Source organism: Cyprinus carpio, chromosome B14, assembly GCF_018340385.1.
Source record: "Cyprinus carpio isolate SPL01 chromosome B14, ASM1834038v1, whole genome shotgun sequence".
NCBI classification, from domain to species: domain Eukaryota; kingdom Metazoa; phylum Chordata; class Actinopteri; order Cypriniformes; family Cyprinidae; genus Cyprinus; species Cyprinus carpio.
Window position 1 is genome coordinate 13,005,503 of NC_056610.1, and position 17,668 is coordinate 13,023,170.

Below are 17,668 nucleotides of genomic sequence, written 5' to 3' on the forward strand. Positions count from 1 at the left end.
GAATGAGCGGCCAGTTGAATATGTGCCACTGCATTCATCACATCAAAGATGAACAGAAAACGAGCTTCATCTTTTTCGTTAAATAACACGCATGCCAACTAGCTGTGATGCAATAGCTTGACAGGCACAAAGGCATTTTTTAGTCAATTTGAGGCATCCCACTCATTAATCCCAAACGGCAAAACTCAATTTTCTGATATATATATTCTTTTCAAAAGGTTGGGGGCAGCACAACCGTTTTCAACATTAATAAATGTTCCTTGAGCACCAAATCAGAATATTACAATGATTTCTGAGTGACTGCAATAATAGCTGCTGAAAATTCAGCTGTGCCATCATAGGAATAAATTACTTGTTAAAAATATTCAAAAAGAAAAGTTATGTTTTATGTTCATTATGTAATGTTTTACAATATTACTGTTTTTACTGTATTTTATTAAATAAATGCAGCCTTGGTGAGCATAATAGAAATATATTTAAAATATTTAAAAAATAAAACTGCCCCAAACACAGTAGTGTATACAAAAAAATGAATGAAAAAATTGTAATATATAAAAATGTATTAATTTATGTATATAAATGTACGTGTGTATAAAATTATTTGTCGCTGGATATATGCTATGTCACACCTGGTTAGGACATGCTGAACAACAATTACCTAAAAAAAAAAAAAAAAAAAACAAAAAAAAAAACAGACTGCTTTAATTGAAATTTCTGGAAAATTCTCACAAAGAATTTAAATTTTCAGCCTCAAACTCAATTTTCTCTTTAAATTTGGAGCACCGGCACACACGTGGTACACATTAGTGCATTAACAGAGTGACTGGGATTCCCACTGGAGCTGGGGACTAAATCAAAAGCCTCTGGGGGGGTGGAACAGGACTCTACACATATAACACACACATACAAAAACACACTCACACAAAAACAAAACCCACACCCCCCTTTTCTACAACAACCCAAAAAAAAAAAATAACTACCTTCCCCACCAACAACAATGCACAACAGAAAATGTAAGTCTTCTGCAGCGCTTTTATCTTTAACTAGAGCTTTCTGTTCAAGTCTTGAGCTCTTAAAGTCTCCTGCCATCCCCTAGACGATTAGAGCAGAATATTTTTTCTGTATTTTTTTTTTAGTTTTCATCAACATGCTCACATCACTATGGAAAAGGATGGTGAGAGGTCTGTAATTATATTTGTGCGAGCTTGGGGAACAAAGAATATTTGAATGGCACAGCAGATATGTAAATATGAATAAATGACAGCCTTACACAACCAGGAACAATTCTTATTGACAAAAGAAAATCCCAAATTTTTAAATGCATTCATAAAAAAAAAAAAACTTGGCCCGCATATTGCTTTCCATTTGTGCTGTCACGCAAGGACCTCTGAAGAAGTGCTCGCAGGAAAAGCTTGCACTCTTACTAACAATATCCCCAAACACAACTTGGTTCCCGTTACCTCTCTCTCACAATGCTGAATTTAAAAAGGGAAACAGGATGCCAATCATCGGCAGTGTCTACCATCGCCATAGCTGTGGACTACAGAATATATTCAAACTAATAACAAATAATAATAAAAAAATATTCACTGTTCCTTCCAGCTATGTAGGGATGTATTTTTATAAGCATTACCAAGGCAACAGAGGAGGATGTGAAGGGAGTGGGTGAGAGAGAGGGGAGGAATGGAGGTAGAGAGGGGGCGAGGTTTGATGTCTGTTTCGCTGGTGGCAACATCAGGAGCGCTGTTGACACGAAATCAGTACAGAATCTTAAAAACACTGATTCAGAGTTTCTGTGCTATTGGAGCTTAACAGTGAAGCAAAGGTGGATTTGGCCGTGATGCTGCAAATCTGACCTGTGAATAGAGCGTTTAGCACCTCGCAACGCTGTCTACGACTCTTTAAATAGACTGTGATAAAGTTTTATTATAGAAACACTGAAAAAGATAGAAATTACTACGTCCCTGGACAGATTCCATACAAGTATCTGCAAAGGAACCTTACTGTCTTGTAATTTCAGGATCGAGTTGGACACCTTTTGACATCCCTTAGTGGCTCCATAAACTGGCCGACCATGAAACCAAAGCTGTGAACTACAAAAGCCCCAACTCTCACCCGAGCGCTCTGTCCGGCGATGAGCTGATCATCTTCTGTCTGCACGCTGGTCCTGCTACGAGAATCAAAGTCTTCCGTCTCAAAGTCAGAGTCGTCCAGTTCCTCTGGGGTCTGTGGGGATTTAGAATATAGAAAAGATAAAGAAAAGTATTAGCAAGCTCTTTCAACAACTCAAGTCACTTAGAGACTGCAGCAAAAGCTTAAGGCCCTGATATACTCACAGCAAAGTTCTTTATCGTTGGGTTAAAAAGTAGCATGAAATACCTTTGCCTTGGTATACTGTTAGCAAACAGTGATGCCATTTGACATTTAGATGAGCTAGTACATTTTTGCTGTGCACTTTGCTATTCCTCTTGTCTGGAAAGTTCGCTTAGGCAAGCGGTTTCAAATTCTTTAAAACCTTTCTCATATTGTAAATAAAATGTTACATTTTCTAAATGTTAGTAGTGATGCCACTCAATACTGATAAGTTGTGAATGATTGCCTCTGCAATAGTTAACCCAAAAATGAAATACTTTGTGTGCAAAGAAAACAAAAATAAATTTATTCAATTTGTCTCCTCCGCATCACCCTATAGTGCCATTTTAGATGGTATCACATACATAATGTATGCAACGTATATACATGGATACGTTGTTTACGTTCAGATCAAAGCGTACACAATGTAAACAATGTATCTGCATACGGTGCTGCTGACACAGAACAGCATACGTTGTTTACATAGGTGATACTCTCCAAAATTGCACTACAGGGTGACATGGAGGAGATGAATTGTTGAATAAAGTCATTATTTTTGTGCACAAAAAGTAATCTTGTAGCTTCATAAAATTACGGTTGAACCACTGATGTCACATGGATTATTTTAACGATGTCCTTGCTACGTTTCTGAGCACTGATCGTGTTAGAATCCTTGCTGTCTATGGAAGGGTCAAAGAGCTCCCGGAATTAATCAAAAATATCTTAATATTTGTTCAAAAGATGAACGAAGGTCTAACAGGTTTCGAACAAAGTGAGGGATGAGTAATTAATGACAGAATTTTCATTTTTGGGTGAACTATCCCAAAAACATTGCTATGTGGTTGCTAAGTCCATTTCTAATAATATTCGATTCCCTGGATAGGTCCGAGTAGCTCCTTCAATGCAACAAAAAGTGAGGTGTTGAAGCTTAACACTTGGCCTAAGTAATTTTAATAAAGTCTAACCTCAAATTATAATAATTATAATAGTGATACTATCCTTAGCAAGCACTCTAAGCATAAAAACCTACCTATGCATTTTGAAGCAAAAATGTAATGGTGGAAGTTTTAGTAGTGAAATGTTTATACTGGTCTGCTGTAAAGAGAAACAAAATGATCTGGTGCACCAATGCAGCGGGTACACCACATTTTTCCTGTACTGAACTGAACTAACTCTTTCTCTCTAATCCCTGCACTGAATGCCAAACATGCCTCTTATAGCTCTACTGCTCTATTAGTATGCACTTGCGAGCAGAGGGACCTGTTTGCAGAGGTGGAGAATGGGGAGGGGTGGCAGGGGGGAAGAGCCCTCACTGACAAGAAAATGTATTTCAGCTTGATAGGAGAAAGGATGAGATGTGTGAAGATATGGATGTATTTCGCCAGTGCTGCAAGCCGTGCTTATCCAACTGTCTGTACAATCCATTTATGAGGAGATTCTGACTGGCTCACAATGCAGCTGCTCCAATAATAGACACCTCAAGCATCCCAAAACTCTGCCTGCTGAAGATGACATCAAAACAACATGCAGCCAAACAAAGTCAGTTGAGGTGTGGATGATACTTTAGAAGTGCCCAGGCTCATCTCATAACTGGGGGTGGTAATCTTTAGTCACCTCACGATCCGATTCAGATTCCGATTCAGATTCTGGGAGTCACAATCCGATTCCAGAACGATTCTTTGTCTACTTTCCCCCCCTTATTAATTAATTAGTTTACCGACTTGAGAATCTAAAATCCTTACATTTAAATATACTTCTATAAGAAATTAAGTACTTTTTAAAATAATTACAAATTGAATAAAATAATTAAAACAATTGTATGTTAAGAACTGTATTCAAATATAACTTCAAAACACAAGCCTGTAGCAAATAACAGAGGAGCATAGAAACCTATTACAAACAACAAACAGAGAGTGCTTTCAGTATTTAAGATTATCTGAACGTTTTCCATTCAAGAACTGTGAGTGATTTTTCTTCATCTTTACTGTTGTTTTTTACTATGACATCTTAGACAGCGGGAGATCTATTAAGCTGCATTCACGCATGGATTTCTTTTGTAATATAAGAAGTTATGTGGTTTGTCCTGTCCGTTTAATCCCTTAAGACATAACTGGCTGTGTTTACATTAATTTTGCGTCATAAAACCATTTTGAGACGCAAGTGCATTAAACCACTTACACAGAGTTGCGCACAGCCGCTTGCGCAAGCAGTCTTCACAAACAAAGTGCGCATTAGCATTTGAAAGCAGTCTTCTGTTAGTGAGGTTCATATTTTAAATTTATAAGTCCACTGCATTCCAAACCATATAAATGACTTCATAGAGCATTTGTAAGGAAAATACAGATGGGCAAGGCAGCACACTTCAAGTGTAACATCAAATAAAGCGCGTGTCTCTCACAGCGCATCCTGTGCAATGAAGTCGCGAATGTCCTTGTAATTCGCTTCAACCTTTCCAAACTTCATGAAAGATTATTTTACGGAAGGTTCGAGTGGTGTATGTGTGTGAGGAATTAGAAGCAAGTAGAATACAGGTGTTTCTAAAGCAAACTCCGCTCTGATGTCTTTAAAGTGTTGATAGATTTTTTTGTTGTTGTTTTTTGTTTTTGTTCAGTAGCCTACATTTGGCCAAAATCTAGGAAAGATGATGCTGTATTGGCTGTGACTAAGCGCAGCGGGTTATTGGCTAGTGTTACCAGATCTCTCTTTTTTCCTTTTCTTTTTGAATAAAGAAAATGCTGTACTTTATTATTATTATTATTATTATTATTATTATTATTGTAAGGCAAATTATAGGCAAAGAAAATTGTTTAAAAAAAAAATGACGTTATTAACCGGTATTTCTTCCACCCGAACCAGTTTCGGAACAGTAATAATATCAGAGGAACGCAGGAACAGAAACGTTAAAATATCGATTCTGCTCGGAGTGAACCGACTGAATTTTTATTCCATTTTCAAGCCCTGCTTGTCACTAGCAGCGTTGTGAATACGCTTTCTGAAATCTTACTTAACTCCCGAATTTAAGTATAAAGTAGTATTCAAAAAGATTAAGATTTCTATTTCAAATAAATATTCCTCAGTTGAACTTCCTATTCAAAGAATTAAAAAAAAAAAAGTGGTTTTCACAAAAATATTAAACATCACAACTGTTTCTTGAGCATTAAATCAACAGTAGAATGATTTCTTAAAGATCATGTGATTTTTAAATTGTAATTTTTTACAATATTATTATTATTTTGATAAAATAAATGCAGCCTAGGCGAGCAAAAACATGCTTACTCTTGCTTAACTTTTGAACAGTAGTGTGAATAGAAGCTTCTATTTAAAACGTGCATTTAGTTTATATATTTCATGACATTAAACACATTAACTTCGTTGCTCAACTTAATATAACACTTCATTTCCAAGAATGCATTACCTCTCTTGAATTTCATTTCCGTAAATTCCTCTTCCTTTCAATTTCAATTCAACTGCCTGTGTGAAGCCACCGATTAAATTCAAATTCCAACCTTTTAACTACAAGGATGCCAATTCTGGGAATTCTAAATTTTGCACAACCTCAGTCGTATAGATTTGTGTAGATCCACCGTGTGCTGAGTGATGGAACCACAGACATCTCAAAAATATCTACCTTGCCATCCAAGAGAATGCATCACATCTATAAACTAGGGCAGGTAGTGAGCAGGCATTTGAATAAACAGTCTAAGATGCCTGAAGCAGTGTAGGTAAGGTGAGGTGCCTTTGCAGGCTACAGTAACCGCTCAGCAGCTATGAGGATCTGTGCTACGGAAGGGCCATTAGTACCAGTGACATCCCTCAACAGAGGAGTCGAGGGCTGCCTGCCTGTCAAATAATAGGTGACGGCCGGCCGGCAAGGACTACGAGTGCAGTACTTACTGAGGTTAAAGACTCTGTCCATCTTAAGTAGCCTAAGCCGCACACTTGTCTCTTCCGATCGAGGATTTCCTGTGCAGCGGAGAGGTTGATGCCCACTGGGCACTAGTGTTTGCTGATTGGCTAGCGCTCAAGCTCTGTCTAAACGTATGAGCTTGACATGGCATGCGTGTGGAGGAAAGCAACTTGAAAGTCAAACATTAAAGTACTTTTGTTTTTTTCCTATCTCAATGTCTACAGGATGTATTAAAACAGTGCTCTCTAACAAACCCCAGCGAACGCCAGACCTTTGGGCGGTTTTCTTATCGGTTCGGACGAGTTGTCTCAGAACAAGGGCCCTGAAGCGTTTAAAAATACTATACAGTCGGAAAGGAACAAAACAAGATAGCAAAGATCACGCCTCTCCTTTCGACCCAATGCAGGCATAAAGCGTTTCAGCATCAGGGCATGTTCAACACTCATGTTAAACCAACAGCAAACAAATAGATCCTTTCTGCCAATAGGCCTTCTGTTATAACCATTGAATCAATCTAGATAACTAGAGAAGGATGTCTGGAGTGAAAAATGAATGAGGCACTACAGCTCTCCTAGGATTTGAAAATAAAGGGGAAAACGCTAATTAAATCCCCTATCTAAAAAATCAATTGCATATTATAATGCAAATAAAGAGTAAAGGATCCCCCATCCAATTTTGTGTTTATTCTAATTTAAATCCTCTGTTATAAATGAACATTTTGGAGCAAGTCAGATAGTTTCTTCTGCATCAAACTAGTGAGTCGATGCGAATCGTCTCGCTACTTGACATTTGAGAAGAAAAGGTTGGTGGATGTATTCAAACAAAGTATGCAGGTACAAAGGTGGCAAAGAAATATGATGTGATCACAATTATCAATAGCAATATACGAGTGCATGTATGTGCTGACCAATTTCCAGAGGCCTTTTAATCGAATGCTACTCTGGCTTCATTATCCAGGTCGTGACCACACTCCTTGCTTTAACTAAAGGTACTAATACATTCCAACACACCTCCTCACAAGCCAATTATTCAAATTCAGTATACATTATCTTCGCAATTAATTGAAAACTCGTTAGTCTGGAACTACGAAAGACGATATTTGCCTCAATTAATGCCTTTAACCTAGTTGTTCCGGCAAAGTGGAGTTAAGGGTCTGTGCGTTCCCCTGCGCGGCAAGAGCGAACTGCTGTCTGCTTATTGTAAGACTGTTAGCTAACGCTTCACTGCAAGCTAACAACCATCTGTCCAATGTTACAGTTCAGCTCAGGGAAAGACCATTAACCCTCAGACAACTACAGTTCTGTTAATAGAGCACATGGAGGGGGAAACCTGTTCAATTAGGTCACCATTTGCCTAAAACAAATTCACAATTAGTTTCTAATAAAGCGGCACCATATATGCATACCAGGCTTTTCGGGGGGTGTTCTCTCATGCACACGTTCAGTTTAAGTGCAGTATTATTCTGAGTTACATATATCGTCACAGAGCTAACCCTAACCCATTAACCCTACCCTCTTCTTCCCTTTAATTCCGAACGAGTTTTGATGTACTTAGTTGGTGCATTTTTGTTATAGTAATCTGCCCTTTAGTTGTATGGAAAACAAGAGCTTACATGTTCTGCATACTACCTAACAAGTGTTTCGAGTGAGAATGAAAACAGTACAGGGTTCAAAATGACCTGAGGATGAGAATTTTTCAAGGCAAACCTTATAAAATTTGGAAGAGAAACTTTTTTCTATTTAAAGGTCTCTGCTCACCCTGATCATAAGCACAGCCTTCCTGATGTCCCTCACACCATCGTATACTAGACGCGAGGCATCAATGAACTCGTTCTCATCCACTGGCTGGCTTGGGTTGGCGCTGAGAGCCTCCACGGCTGCCTCTACTTGCTCAGTGAAACGTGGCATCACTGTAAACACACACAGTAAGGACAAACAGCAAGGTCAGAAACACAGCAAACCAAGAAGAAAAAAAAAACTGATTAATTTAGCTGGAAACAATTGCATTTCAACTCAGCAAATATAAGTGTGCTGAAGTACAATTCAATCAAGACATTGCGCCTGTAGAAATATATCATTCAAATTAGATTTGAATTGAATCGACACTTCCTCCCATCTAACTTGGAATGCCTGAAACAGAGCTGAGTAAACGCAGAAATTCATGGTGGATGTGTTGCTGGATTTTAATGACTGCTCAAGGCAACTTTTAATCAGGCTTTACTTGACTGCGAGAACGGCAGATGAGTACACTTTATCCAGAGGCACTCTTAAACGAATCAATCACAAGACAGGTGGCAGCAAGACCTCAAAGCCACACAAACTCTCTTTGCATTCAACGGCTATGGGAACTGGAGAAATTTGGAGGGTTGCTTCCTGTGTGTTTGGTGGATGGTATTTACCAATTTATTCCCAAAGGATATTTAATGACAACGACTTGCCAAATAAACACAAATGCATACCATCCGGCCTGGAGACCACATTTAGAGCTTTGTGCTTAATGAACCAAATGAGAAGTTTTTAAGCAGTAAACCAAACAAACAGACTGGCTGTTAAAAAAAATTACTGGATTGAGATGGTGATTGCAAAAAGCGTTGATGGCTAGAATATGGTTTCTCTGCTGCATTTCATGCTAAATTTTGGGCTGAACAAGCACTAGGAATATTTATTCAGACTGGGCCATCTGATACCAAACCTTCATGAAATTTGGTTGGCTGATTCACCTGATTCAGCATGATCTATAGCAGTTTGCCCAACCACTTCTTGAAGCAGGCCCTCCAGCCACGCACCAACTCCCAGCCATAAAATAATAGTCCCTCCCTATAGTCGCTGAAAACATCTACATTCATACTCATTCACAATTTAGGACTGCACTGGGGAGTACAGTAGCAGGAACAGATTGAATAGGAAAATGTACATTGGAAAAGAGTGAATACTTGGAATTTGCATTAACAAAAGGTTTTCGATAAGCCTTGAGGCTTACAGGGCATGAGGTTTAACAATAATTAAAGCAATCGTTAGTGAAATAACATCCTCTTCTTTGTCAGTATGGCCCAGCTATTTGTTTTAGCGCAAAGCTGAACAGAGTACACAAAATGTGACATAGCATTTCCCAAGAGGAAGTCCGCAAATGAACAGGAAAATCATATGCTTTGTCCCAGAGGAACGAACCATCTAGGTAATTTTAGTCTTAAAAAGGTTCCTGAAGGCATCCGAATGCTATTATGTAACCGCACATGAAAGTAATATTACATTTTATCTACCAGAAAAGAGTAATAGAATGCTTTATCTTCCTTATAAAGCTAGAGTGCAGATACTGGTCACAGGCAGTGTCTCAAAAATTAGTGAGTTGCCTATCTAGACAGCACTTTTGGCCACGGCCATGTTACACAACCTCGCGAGGAAGTCGATAAAGTTACTTTTATTTTAAAATCAGCAGTCTTGTACCAACACCCTACAAACCCACTCAAGGAAATTCTGACCCAGATGGCAGCAGCGCTATTTTTGGATGCCTGTGCAGCATTTTCAGATATTAAACAAGAACAATGGATTATAAATAGAAATTAGTCACACATACACAAGTGCAATCGCCAAAAATAATATTAAATGGATAGTTTTGACTAAGTTAGGATTGGATGATGCATGTTCAAAGCAGCTGTTAGACAATGATAAATTAACATTTATATTACTTCACCAAATAATGCCAATCATAAGCAGTCTACAATTATGCTTATGAGTTTTGATTTAGCAGTATTATTTGTTTCTTATTATTAAATGTTGTTAATACATAGCCTTTTCCACCACCGCTACTAAAAAAACAAAAATCACAGATTTTGGCTTATTTTACATAAAAATTGGCTGTAGCTAGAGATATTTATGGCAAAATAATAACAATAATAATAATAATTTCAGGTCTATAGTTTTCTGGTTTATACCTGTATCAGTGAGAAGCTTGGTGGCTTCCAGAACCTTTTCGGTGTAGACCCCAGGTTCATAGTTGTCCATCTCAGATGTGACCACATGGACCACACGGGCAGCTCTACCTCGAATGGCTCCAGCGGTGCGATCCAGGCCATCGACATCCTTCTCTTGCAGAGCCATGACACACTTGTTAACATCCTCCAGAATGTGATTTTCTAAAGCAAAAAGAAAGAAAAATACACAAGAGAAGCAATGTTTAAAATAACTAAGAAAACAACACAGGAGAATGCACAGAATGCTAACCACAATGCAAAGCATGAAGACAGGAAATCCTCATCCTTCATGCTGCATTTACATTGTCCCTGACTTAAGAACATTAACGGGAACCACAAGGGTGGATGAAAAAAAAAAGATTAAACACTCAGACAGTTTAGTAATGGGTGCCTGGGATATGCAAATCAACATGGTAAACTGTAATCTGTCCTTGAGAGGAGGTGAAGGCAGTCAGTCAGCCTACAGCTTAACAAGAACTCTTAAAGGCCACGTCTGACAGAGGGATGGTAAGTCTTTAACATTCGTGATAGAATGCCAATTCCACAGGAGTGAATTGATACTCAAGAGCTTTTGTCTGTTCCTGGGAAGCTAATGAACTTCTTTAAGCGTGGCCACTAAACAGCCCATGATCAGAAGTGACCCGTGTCATCGGTTGCTGATAGAGATGTAGGTATAAAAGGTTTTCACCTCTTCTGCATGAAGCTAGACAGGGGCCAAGCAGCCTATCATTAAACTGAAGTAGGCTGAAATCATTCTTCACGGTTTAAAAAGCTTGTTCTTTATGACATCTGGTGAGGTTGTGTTATTGCTGAAGACTACTGTCAGAAAGTGTGTAAAACACTTACAAATGAAATGTATGAAACAGACAATATGGTTAGGATACTTAAAGCAACTGTGCACCAAGATTTTTGGAAAGAAATTAATACTACTCAGCAAAGCTGCATTAAATAGATCAAAAGTGACAGTAAAATACATGCACAAATGAATGCTGTTCTTTTGAACTATCCATTCATTAAAAAAAAATCCTGGAAGAAATATCACAGTTTCCACAAAATTAGCATGCATATCTGTTTTTAACACTGATAAAAACAATTTTTTTCTTAAGGACCAAATCAATGAGAATGATTTCTGAAGGATCATGTGACACTGAAGATTGGCGTAAAGGCTACTAAAAATTCAACTTCATCACCAGATAAAATGATTTTCAGTGAATAATTAATTTTTTTGTCTTTTAACCATATCATGGTACTTTTTGAAAAGAGCAAAATGAATATTCTGCTAAGCATCACAAAGGTAGAGAAAATGAGCATGGTTGTAATTTGAAGGTGAACCATCACTTTTAACACAAAGAGCCAAGATCCAGCTCTACACGTTGTATTGTGGGCTTACCAGACACGCAGAGGAAGTCGTCAATGGAAGTGATGTCATCCACTGCGTCAGTAAGCACTCGCACCTGTTTCTCCCACTGGTCCTTAAACAAATCCATGTTATCCTGGGCCACTTTGCTGTTGGGTTTGGCAGCCAGGGCCAAGGCTGCATTAATCACCTGCAATTACCACAAGCAACCCATTAATCCGCTTTAAGACATACAAGAACCAAAAATCACATCTATACATATGCAGATTGATTATCTGAGCCCATTTCCTCCCCGCAACAACCTTCTAAAAACACATTTACAATTGTTTCAGATTACGACTGAGATTAAACCATGTTTATTTTGATGGAAAGACACAAATTCAAAGCCCCAGGATGAAGGAATAGTCATTGGAGCTCAGATTAAAAAGCAGTCAAAGCCACAGTGGAGTGAGGGACATACTGCAGGCGCATCTGCGAAATGCTACGTACCTGAGGGCAAAGTGTTTCCAGTTGGGAAGCAGCCATTCGTACCAACTTTACTCCCTCCTCATTGTTTGAGATGGAGCATGCAAGGTTAGCTACCTACAACAGAAAAATAATTCAGCTTTTTATCATATGACAAATGAACAGCGAACAAAACAAATTAGGTTTGCCATCCCTCAAACAAACAGTTTTAATTTAACACACACCTGCTGTCAGCTGTTGATCTGATTATTTGATAAAATGGCAAAATAATACAGCAGGAAAAAAGTGCCCCAGAGGATTAAGTCAAAACAAAAGCAAAGCCTGAAATTGAGGTCTGGTCGTCTCCCCACATAGGGAATATATTTCATATAATTCACAGGATGATGGCTGACAGCGTCAGGGAGTGGTTCCTAGAGATCATTAAATCACTGTTCTGCCAGGCGGCTGTTACCTCAGGAAAGTGAGAGAGGCAAATATTCCTGACACTTTCAGAAACTCCACAAGCCGCTGAAATCCAGAGTGCTGAGGCAAGCAAACCCACTGCCTGTTGCTGATGTTTATAATGTTAGAGAGTAAACTGTCATTTTGACCCACAAATCTCCCTCCTTACTCACGATTCGCCAAACATTCTCTGCAAACAGACGGTATTTGCATCTATTTGCAGCGGACAGTCTTTTGAGGCAAGAAATTAGATTTTTAGGGTTCCGCTGCCTCACTTTGGCTGCACAAGCACCTCTATACAGTGAAGTAAGCATGGCACACTGCCGAGTAGCTTCATTTCTTAAGGCAAAAGTCGTTTTAATTAAATGTTACCCAGGAGTTTCACTCATATTTGTTTAGGTGGACTGCTTGGAGTTACTCTACCTTATCGTAATGTGCGAGAATTGGCTATGCCAGGAATTGGAAATCCAGAACACAAGTGGAGTGTATATGTGAACAGAGCTCAGCGCAGTCACAGAAAACGCCCCACTGACTACAGGAGTACCACAGCCGACGCTCTTCCACTCACTCTCTCTCCCTTAAGCACCATACTGAGAATCTCTCGAACAGCAGGGTGCCATTAGCAAACACACTAGTCAAGCATTAAAAACACGTATACATGCCAAAACTTTGAACAAGGAACACTTCAGTATGTGCAATAACATTCAGTGGCTAAATCTCATCCGATTTGATTCCACAGTACCTGGGCTGGGGGGGTGGGTTCTAAAGTGGTCAGTGAAAAATCTCAAGCCCACCTTTGTTAATACAGTAAAATATGATACACAAGCTGCTTGACATGAAACATCTGATGGAAATGTCCTAAGGGCCACTAGTCTGCATATCTATTGGCCACTCTGGAAGATTGCAACCAGAAGGCTGCCAATTCAATCCCTGCAGGGAGCGATCCTTGACCATTACCATGGTGCCTGAGAGCAAAGCAGTTAACACCAGACTTGTCCAGGGGGGTTTTTACTCTTGTAATAAGCTCATGATGGCATTTTATACAAGTTTTGTGCTAATTACTACTGGACTAGCTAAATAAATTAATAAAAATGAACAAAGAATGATTCATTTACCCATTACAATTATCACAGTTTATTTATTTACTTGTTATTTGGCCAATGCATTTCCGACAGTAAATAGACCAGTTTCCATTTTTTTTCTGCCACCAGCTAATGAGTGTTACGACAAAGGCATTTTAATAGCATCTCTGATTTAAGCAAGTCTAACACTAACTAGTTTGACCTGCAACAATCAAAATGTCAATCAATAGCTTGGAGCTCTGTATAATTTCAGAGTCATTTCCATTCAAGTACTCATCCTCTTCCTGAGGCTGTTCTTTCTTGCAGTAACATCCCATCAGTGCAGCTGGTATTTCACCCCTCTGTGGCACTGCTGGGTCAACCAAGGGGTGAGTTTGTTCTTATACAAGCTGCCTAGCACATACAGTACGCAACAGAGTGGATCCACTCTCTGTTCCTAAAGCTCAAAATAAGGAACTGACTAAGAATTTTGTTGACAACTTCTGCAGGGCTCATTTGCAGATAAATGTCAAGCAGATTCAGGATGAGGAACAAACGTTCATTGTGAGCTGATTCTTATTTCCTGTTCTAGTAGATTATGGGTCTTATCACATTGGTTGTTAGATATTCCCACACAGATAAACTGGAAATGCGTGCTAAATTCAGAGAAGAAAAAAGAATTAACAGCAACAGCAATTTACTTAGGTCCATGAAGAAAAATAAAATCTACAGTTTTACATATATATGGCTCATGTAAAGATCAGTGCCTCAATACATTATGTGACACCACATGGAATATCTTTTCTTCTTAAATGTTATACACCTTCAAAATTGTGTCATTTAACTCAATGTGTCTACCATATTTACATGATCAAAGTTTAATTGGAATGAACAGTGTTTTAAAAAGCGGTTTTGCTCAATTTTATTGTACTCTGTCTAGCTTTTCTAAATGCAAAAAAAAAAAAAAAAAAAAAAAAAAAAAATATTCGCACATTTGGTATGAACTGCCCCTTAAAAAGCTCAATATTGTGTTCATTTTGCATTTAAGACAAAATACAAGATTGCAAAAGGAAAACAAATGAACTACTATTTTCAAGTAAATGAAAGGGGTCATCGGATGCCCATTTTTACAAGTTGATATGATTCTTTAGGGTCTTAATGAAAAGTCTAACATAGTTTGGTTAACATTTCTCAATTGTAGTGTAAAAAACACCTTTTTTACCCTGTCAAAAATGGCTCTTTTTAGTGCAAGCCATTTTGTAGCATTTCCTTTAAATGTTAATGAGCTCCGCTGACCCCACCCCTCTCTTCCGAGCCACTCTCTGAGAGACTGTTTACTTTAGCCACATTCATCATGAAACTTGCTAATTAGCACATTATTAGGAAAAGCTTATACTCACTTCTTCTGTAGGTGAAGCTGGATCATGAATGATTTGTGTGAATATAGACACATTTAGAGAGATCGAAAAACAGCATTTGTCAAAAACAAATGTAATTCACTGCATCTTCAGAGGCTCAGATGTCGGGAGTAAATGATGACTGCTATGTTCATTATTACATCCAACAACAGAACACCTTATTCGTTTAGGAGTCATTCTTGTCTACATCTGCTCCGGCGGTGAAACAATGGTGGACTGATTACAGCTCACTCAGGGCGGGTCTTAGGTAAAACACCAGTCCAGTCTGTGCTGAAACGCCACTGTTAATCAAACTATCGTGGGAGGGGCCTGTTTTTATGAGGTCACCCAAAGGGGTAAAGATTTTAGTAGATTAAAAAAAAAAACACTGGGTGGATTTTTATCAATATAGGGTGGTTGTGTACACACACTGTCAACACACACTTCAGTTCAAACTACTTGTGCATGTAGCATCCGATGACCCTTTTAAGAAAATCTACAACGTTTATTAAACTGCAACACTCATTTCAGTCTTCTCTCTCTCCTTTCGTGCTTCCTGTCTCTCTCTCATTTTCTGTTGCACATGTAGTTTAGTCCCTGCACAATCTCAGTGTTCCTTGAGCAGCCAGGAACCTTTGAGAACAAGGCCTTGAGGCAATAAATCTAAGCTTGTTCTATTTTTATCCTGCTTCAAGAATGATGCATTTCATGGTATAAAAACCGAACCGCCACTGTTTCTGCGACCAAGAACAGACACTCACAGCCAAGCTCCTGCTCTTCCTGCAAGCTCAGAAGTTCAAAGTCAATATAAGTGGCTTTCAAAATGGGGGGAAAAAAAGGGTATTAACAAATAGGTAACGGTGGAGTACTCTTGGGATGTATGTAGGTTGTCAGGAGGGTCTCCAAAGGTACTGACTGCGACGCAAAAGCCTCTACAAAAGAAACTATCTGAATGAATGGTGGTATCAGAGAACACTATTGAGAGAGAGAGAGAATGGGCACTGACAGTCAACCTGGACAAAACCAGAGTCATGGTTTTCCAGTCCAGTTACGGAGAAGAGGTCCTAGAGCACAGCACAAGCTACACTTACCTGGGCATCGACATCTCCGCTTCAGGGGGCTTCAGTCTAGCTGTGAAGGCCTTGAATGAGACGGCCCGGATGGCATTTTATGCCATAAAAATCATAGTTTGGCCAATTAAAATGACCAATTAAAACAGCTCAAATTATATTACGCAATCATTAAACCAATTCTAGTGTACGGGAGTGAATTTTGGGGACCAGTATTAAAGTTTGAAAATTGGGATAAAAGTCTAATAGAAAGAACAATTGGAATTTGCAAAAAACATTCTAAGGGTAAATAGAGGCACTTCTAACAATGCCTGCAGGTATCATATACCCCTTACACATTGAAATACAAAAAAGAGCTGTTCAATTCTGGCATCATCTGTTAGGATTAGGTCAATCTGAATCTATTCAATATATTGCCCTCCTTGCCAATGAATCCCCACAGTGTCTCATTCTCCAAGTACACTCATGCTTCAACTAACGAAAGAAAATCAAGACGAGTTTGACTCCAACCACAACCCCAACATTCATAAAGACATTCACAAAAATCTAAAGTATAATTATGATGAAAAAAAAAAAAAAAACTAGTTTGACCTCCAAACCAAACTCCAGTGTTATTCGGCCCTAAATAGAACCACCAAACTGGCAAATTACTTATCAAACAATTAAAAAAGACAAATCCTTTCAAAATATCGACTCCGCGACCATGACTTGGAAATAGAGAAAAGAAGACATAAAAAATCCTGGATACCCAGAGATCAGCGACTATGCAAACACTGTGACTTAAATCAAACAGAGGATGAGAAACACTTTCTTCTTGTCTGCCCCAAATACACCACTACGAGGCAAATATTCTTTCCACAATATGAAGTATTGTATTGTTCATTTTTTTCCTCTGGATGACTCAGTGAAACTATGCTATATACTCTGAGAGGATGAGATGGCAGTCAAACTAGCAGCAAAATATGCATACACACCGTACCAAATGGTTAATTCATTGTATCTATTTGCTTTATTTGATATTCTTCATTGTAGATAATTTTAATTATCATTATTAATATTAAAAATACTGTCTGCTGTTATTTTTATTTTATTAAATTCATTCATTTTCTCATTTATTACAAATTTTTTGTCTCCTTTTTTACTTTGATGATGTAATCATATTCTGTATTTTACACATCTAAAATGCTTTAGCAATACTGTAACACAAATGTCATGCCAATAAAGCAACTTGAACAGAGAGAGAGAGAGAGAGAGAGAGAGAGAGAGAGAGAGAGAGAAAGAGTGAGTGAGAGCGAGCAAAAGATACGTAGCTGGCACTTTTTACAGCCCTTGGAGAGTGTCGACTTCATGCCTTCTGCAGGAGTAAAAAGATAGTGAGGGGAGGGAAGAGTTGGCTGCAGTTCCATTTCTGTCGTAGCCATGGATGCTTCATTGTACTGGAAATTAAATGGCCTCCCTACAGCAATAATTACATCCATATTTAAACTCTAAACAGAGCAAGAAAAAAACTGCATTAAACTATAAATCTTGCTTGTTTATGGAAAGTGGGCCACATTTGTAAAAGCAGGTTATCATTTAAAGAATAATCTTATAATTATAACTACACAGGCACACAAACTCTGCTGTTCAGTTTGGGATCAGTAATATT

The 17,668-nt window shown here is 38.4% G+C and overlaps 1 protein-coding gene across 1 annotated transcript in view; it reads right to left on the bottom strand.

Moving 5' to 3' along the window:
- Positions 1 to 17,668, bottom strand: part of ctnna1 (catenin (cadherin-associated protein), alpha 1) — a 105,293-nt gene that overhangs the window by 19,933 nt on the left and 67,692 nt on the right. Inside the window, exons 10-14 of the mRNA XM_042738128.1 lie at positions 12,076 to 12,168; positions 11,620 to 11,776; positions 10,191 to 10,391; positions 8,017 to 8,168; positions 2,116 to 2,226 (exon numbers count right to left, since the gene is read on the bottom strand). Coding sequence (XP_042594062.1) covers positions 2,116 to 2,226; positions 8,017 to 8,168; positions 10,191 to 10,391; positions 11,620 to 11,776; positions 12,076 to 12,168 — 714 coding nt within the window. The remainder of the gene's footprint in view (positions 1 to 2,115; positions 2,227 to 8,016; positions 8,169 to 10,190; positions 10,392 to 11,619; positions 11,777 to 12,075; positions 12,169 to 17,668) is intronic.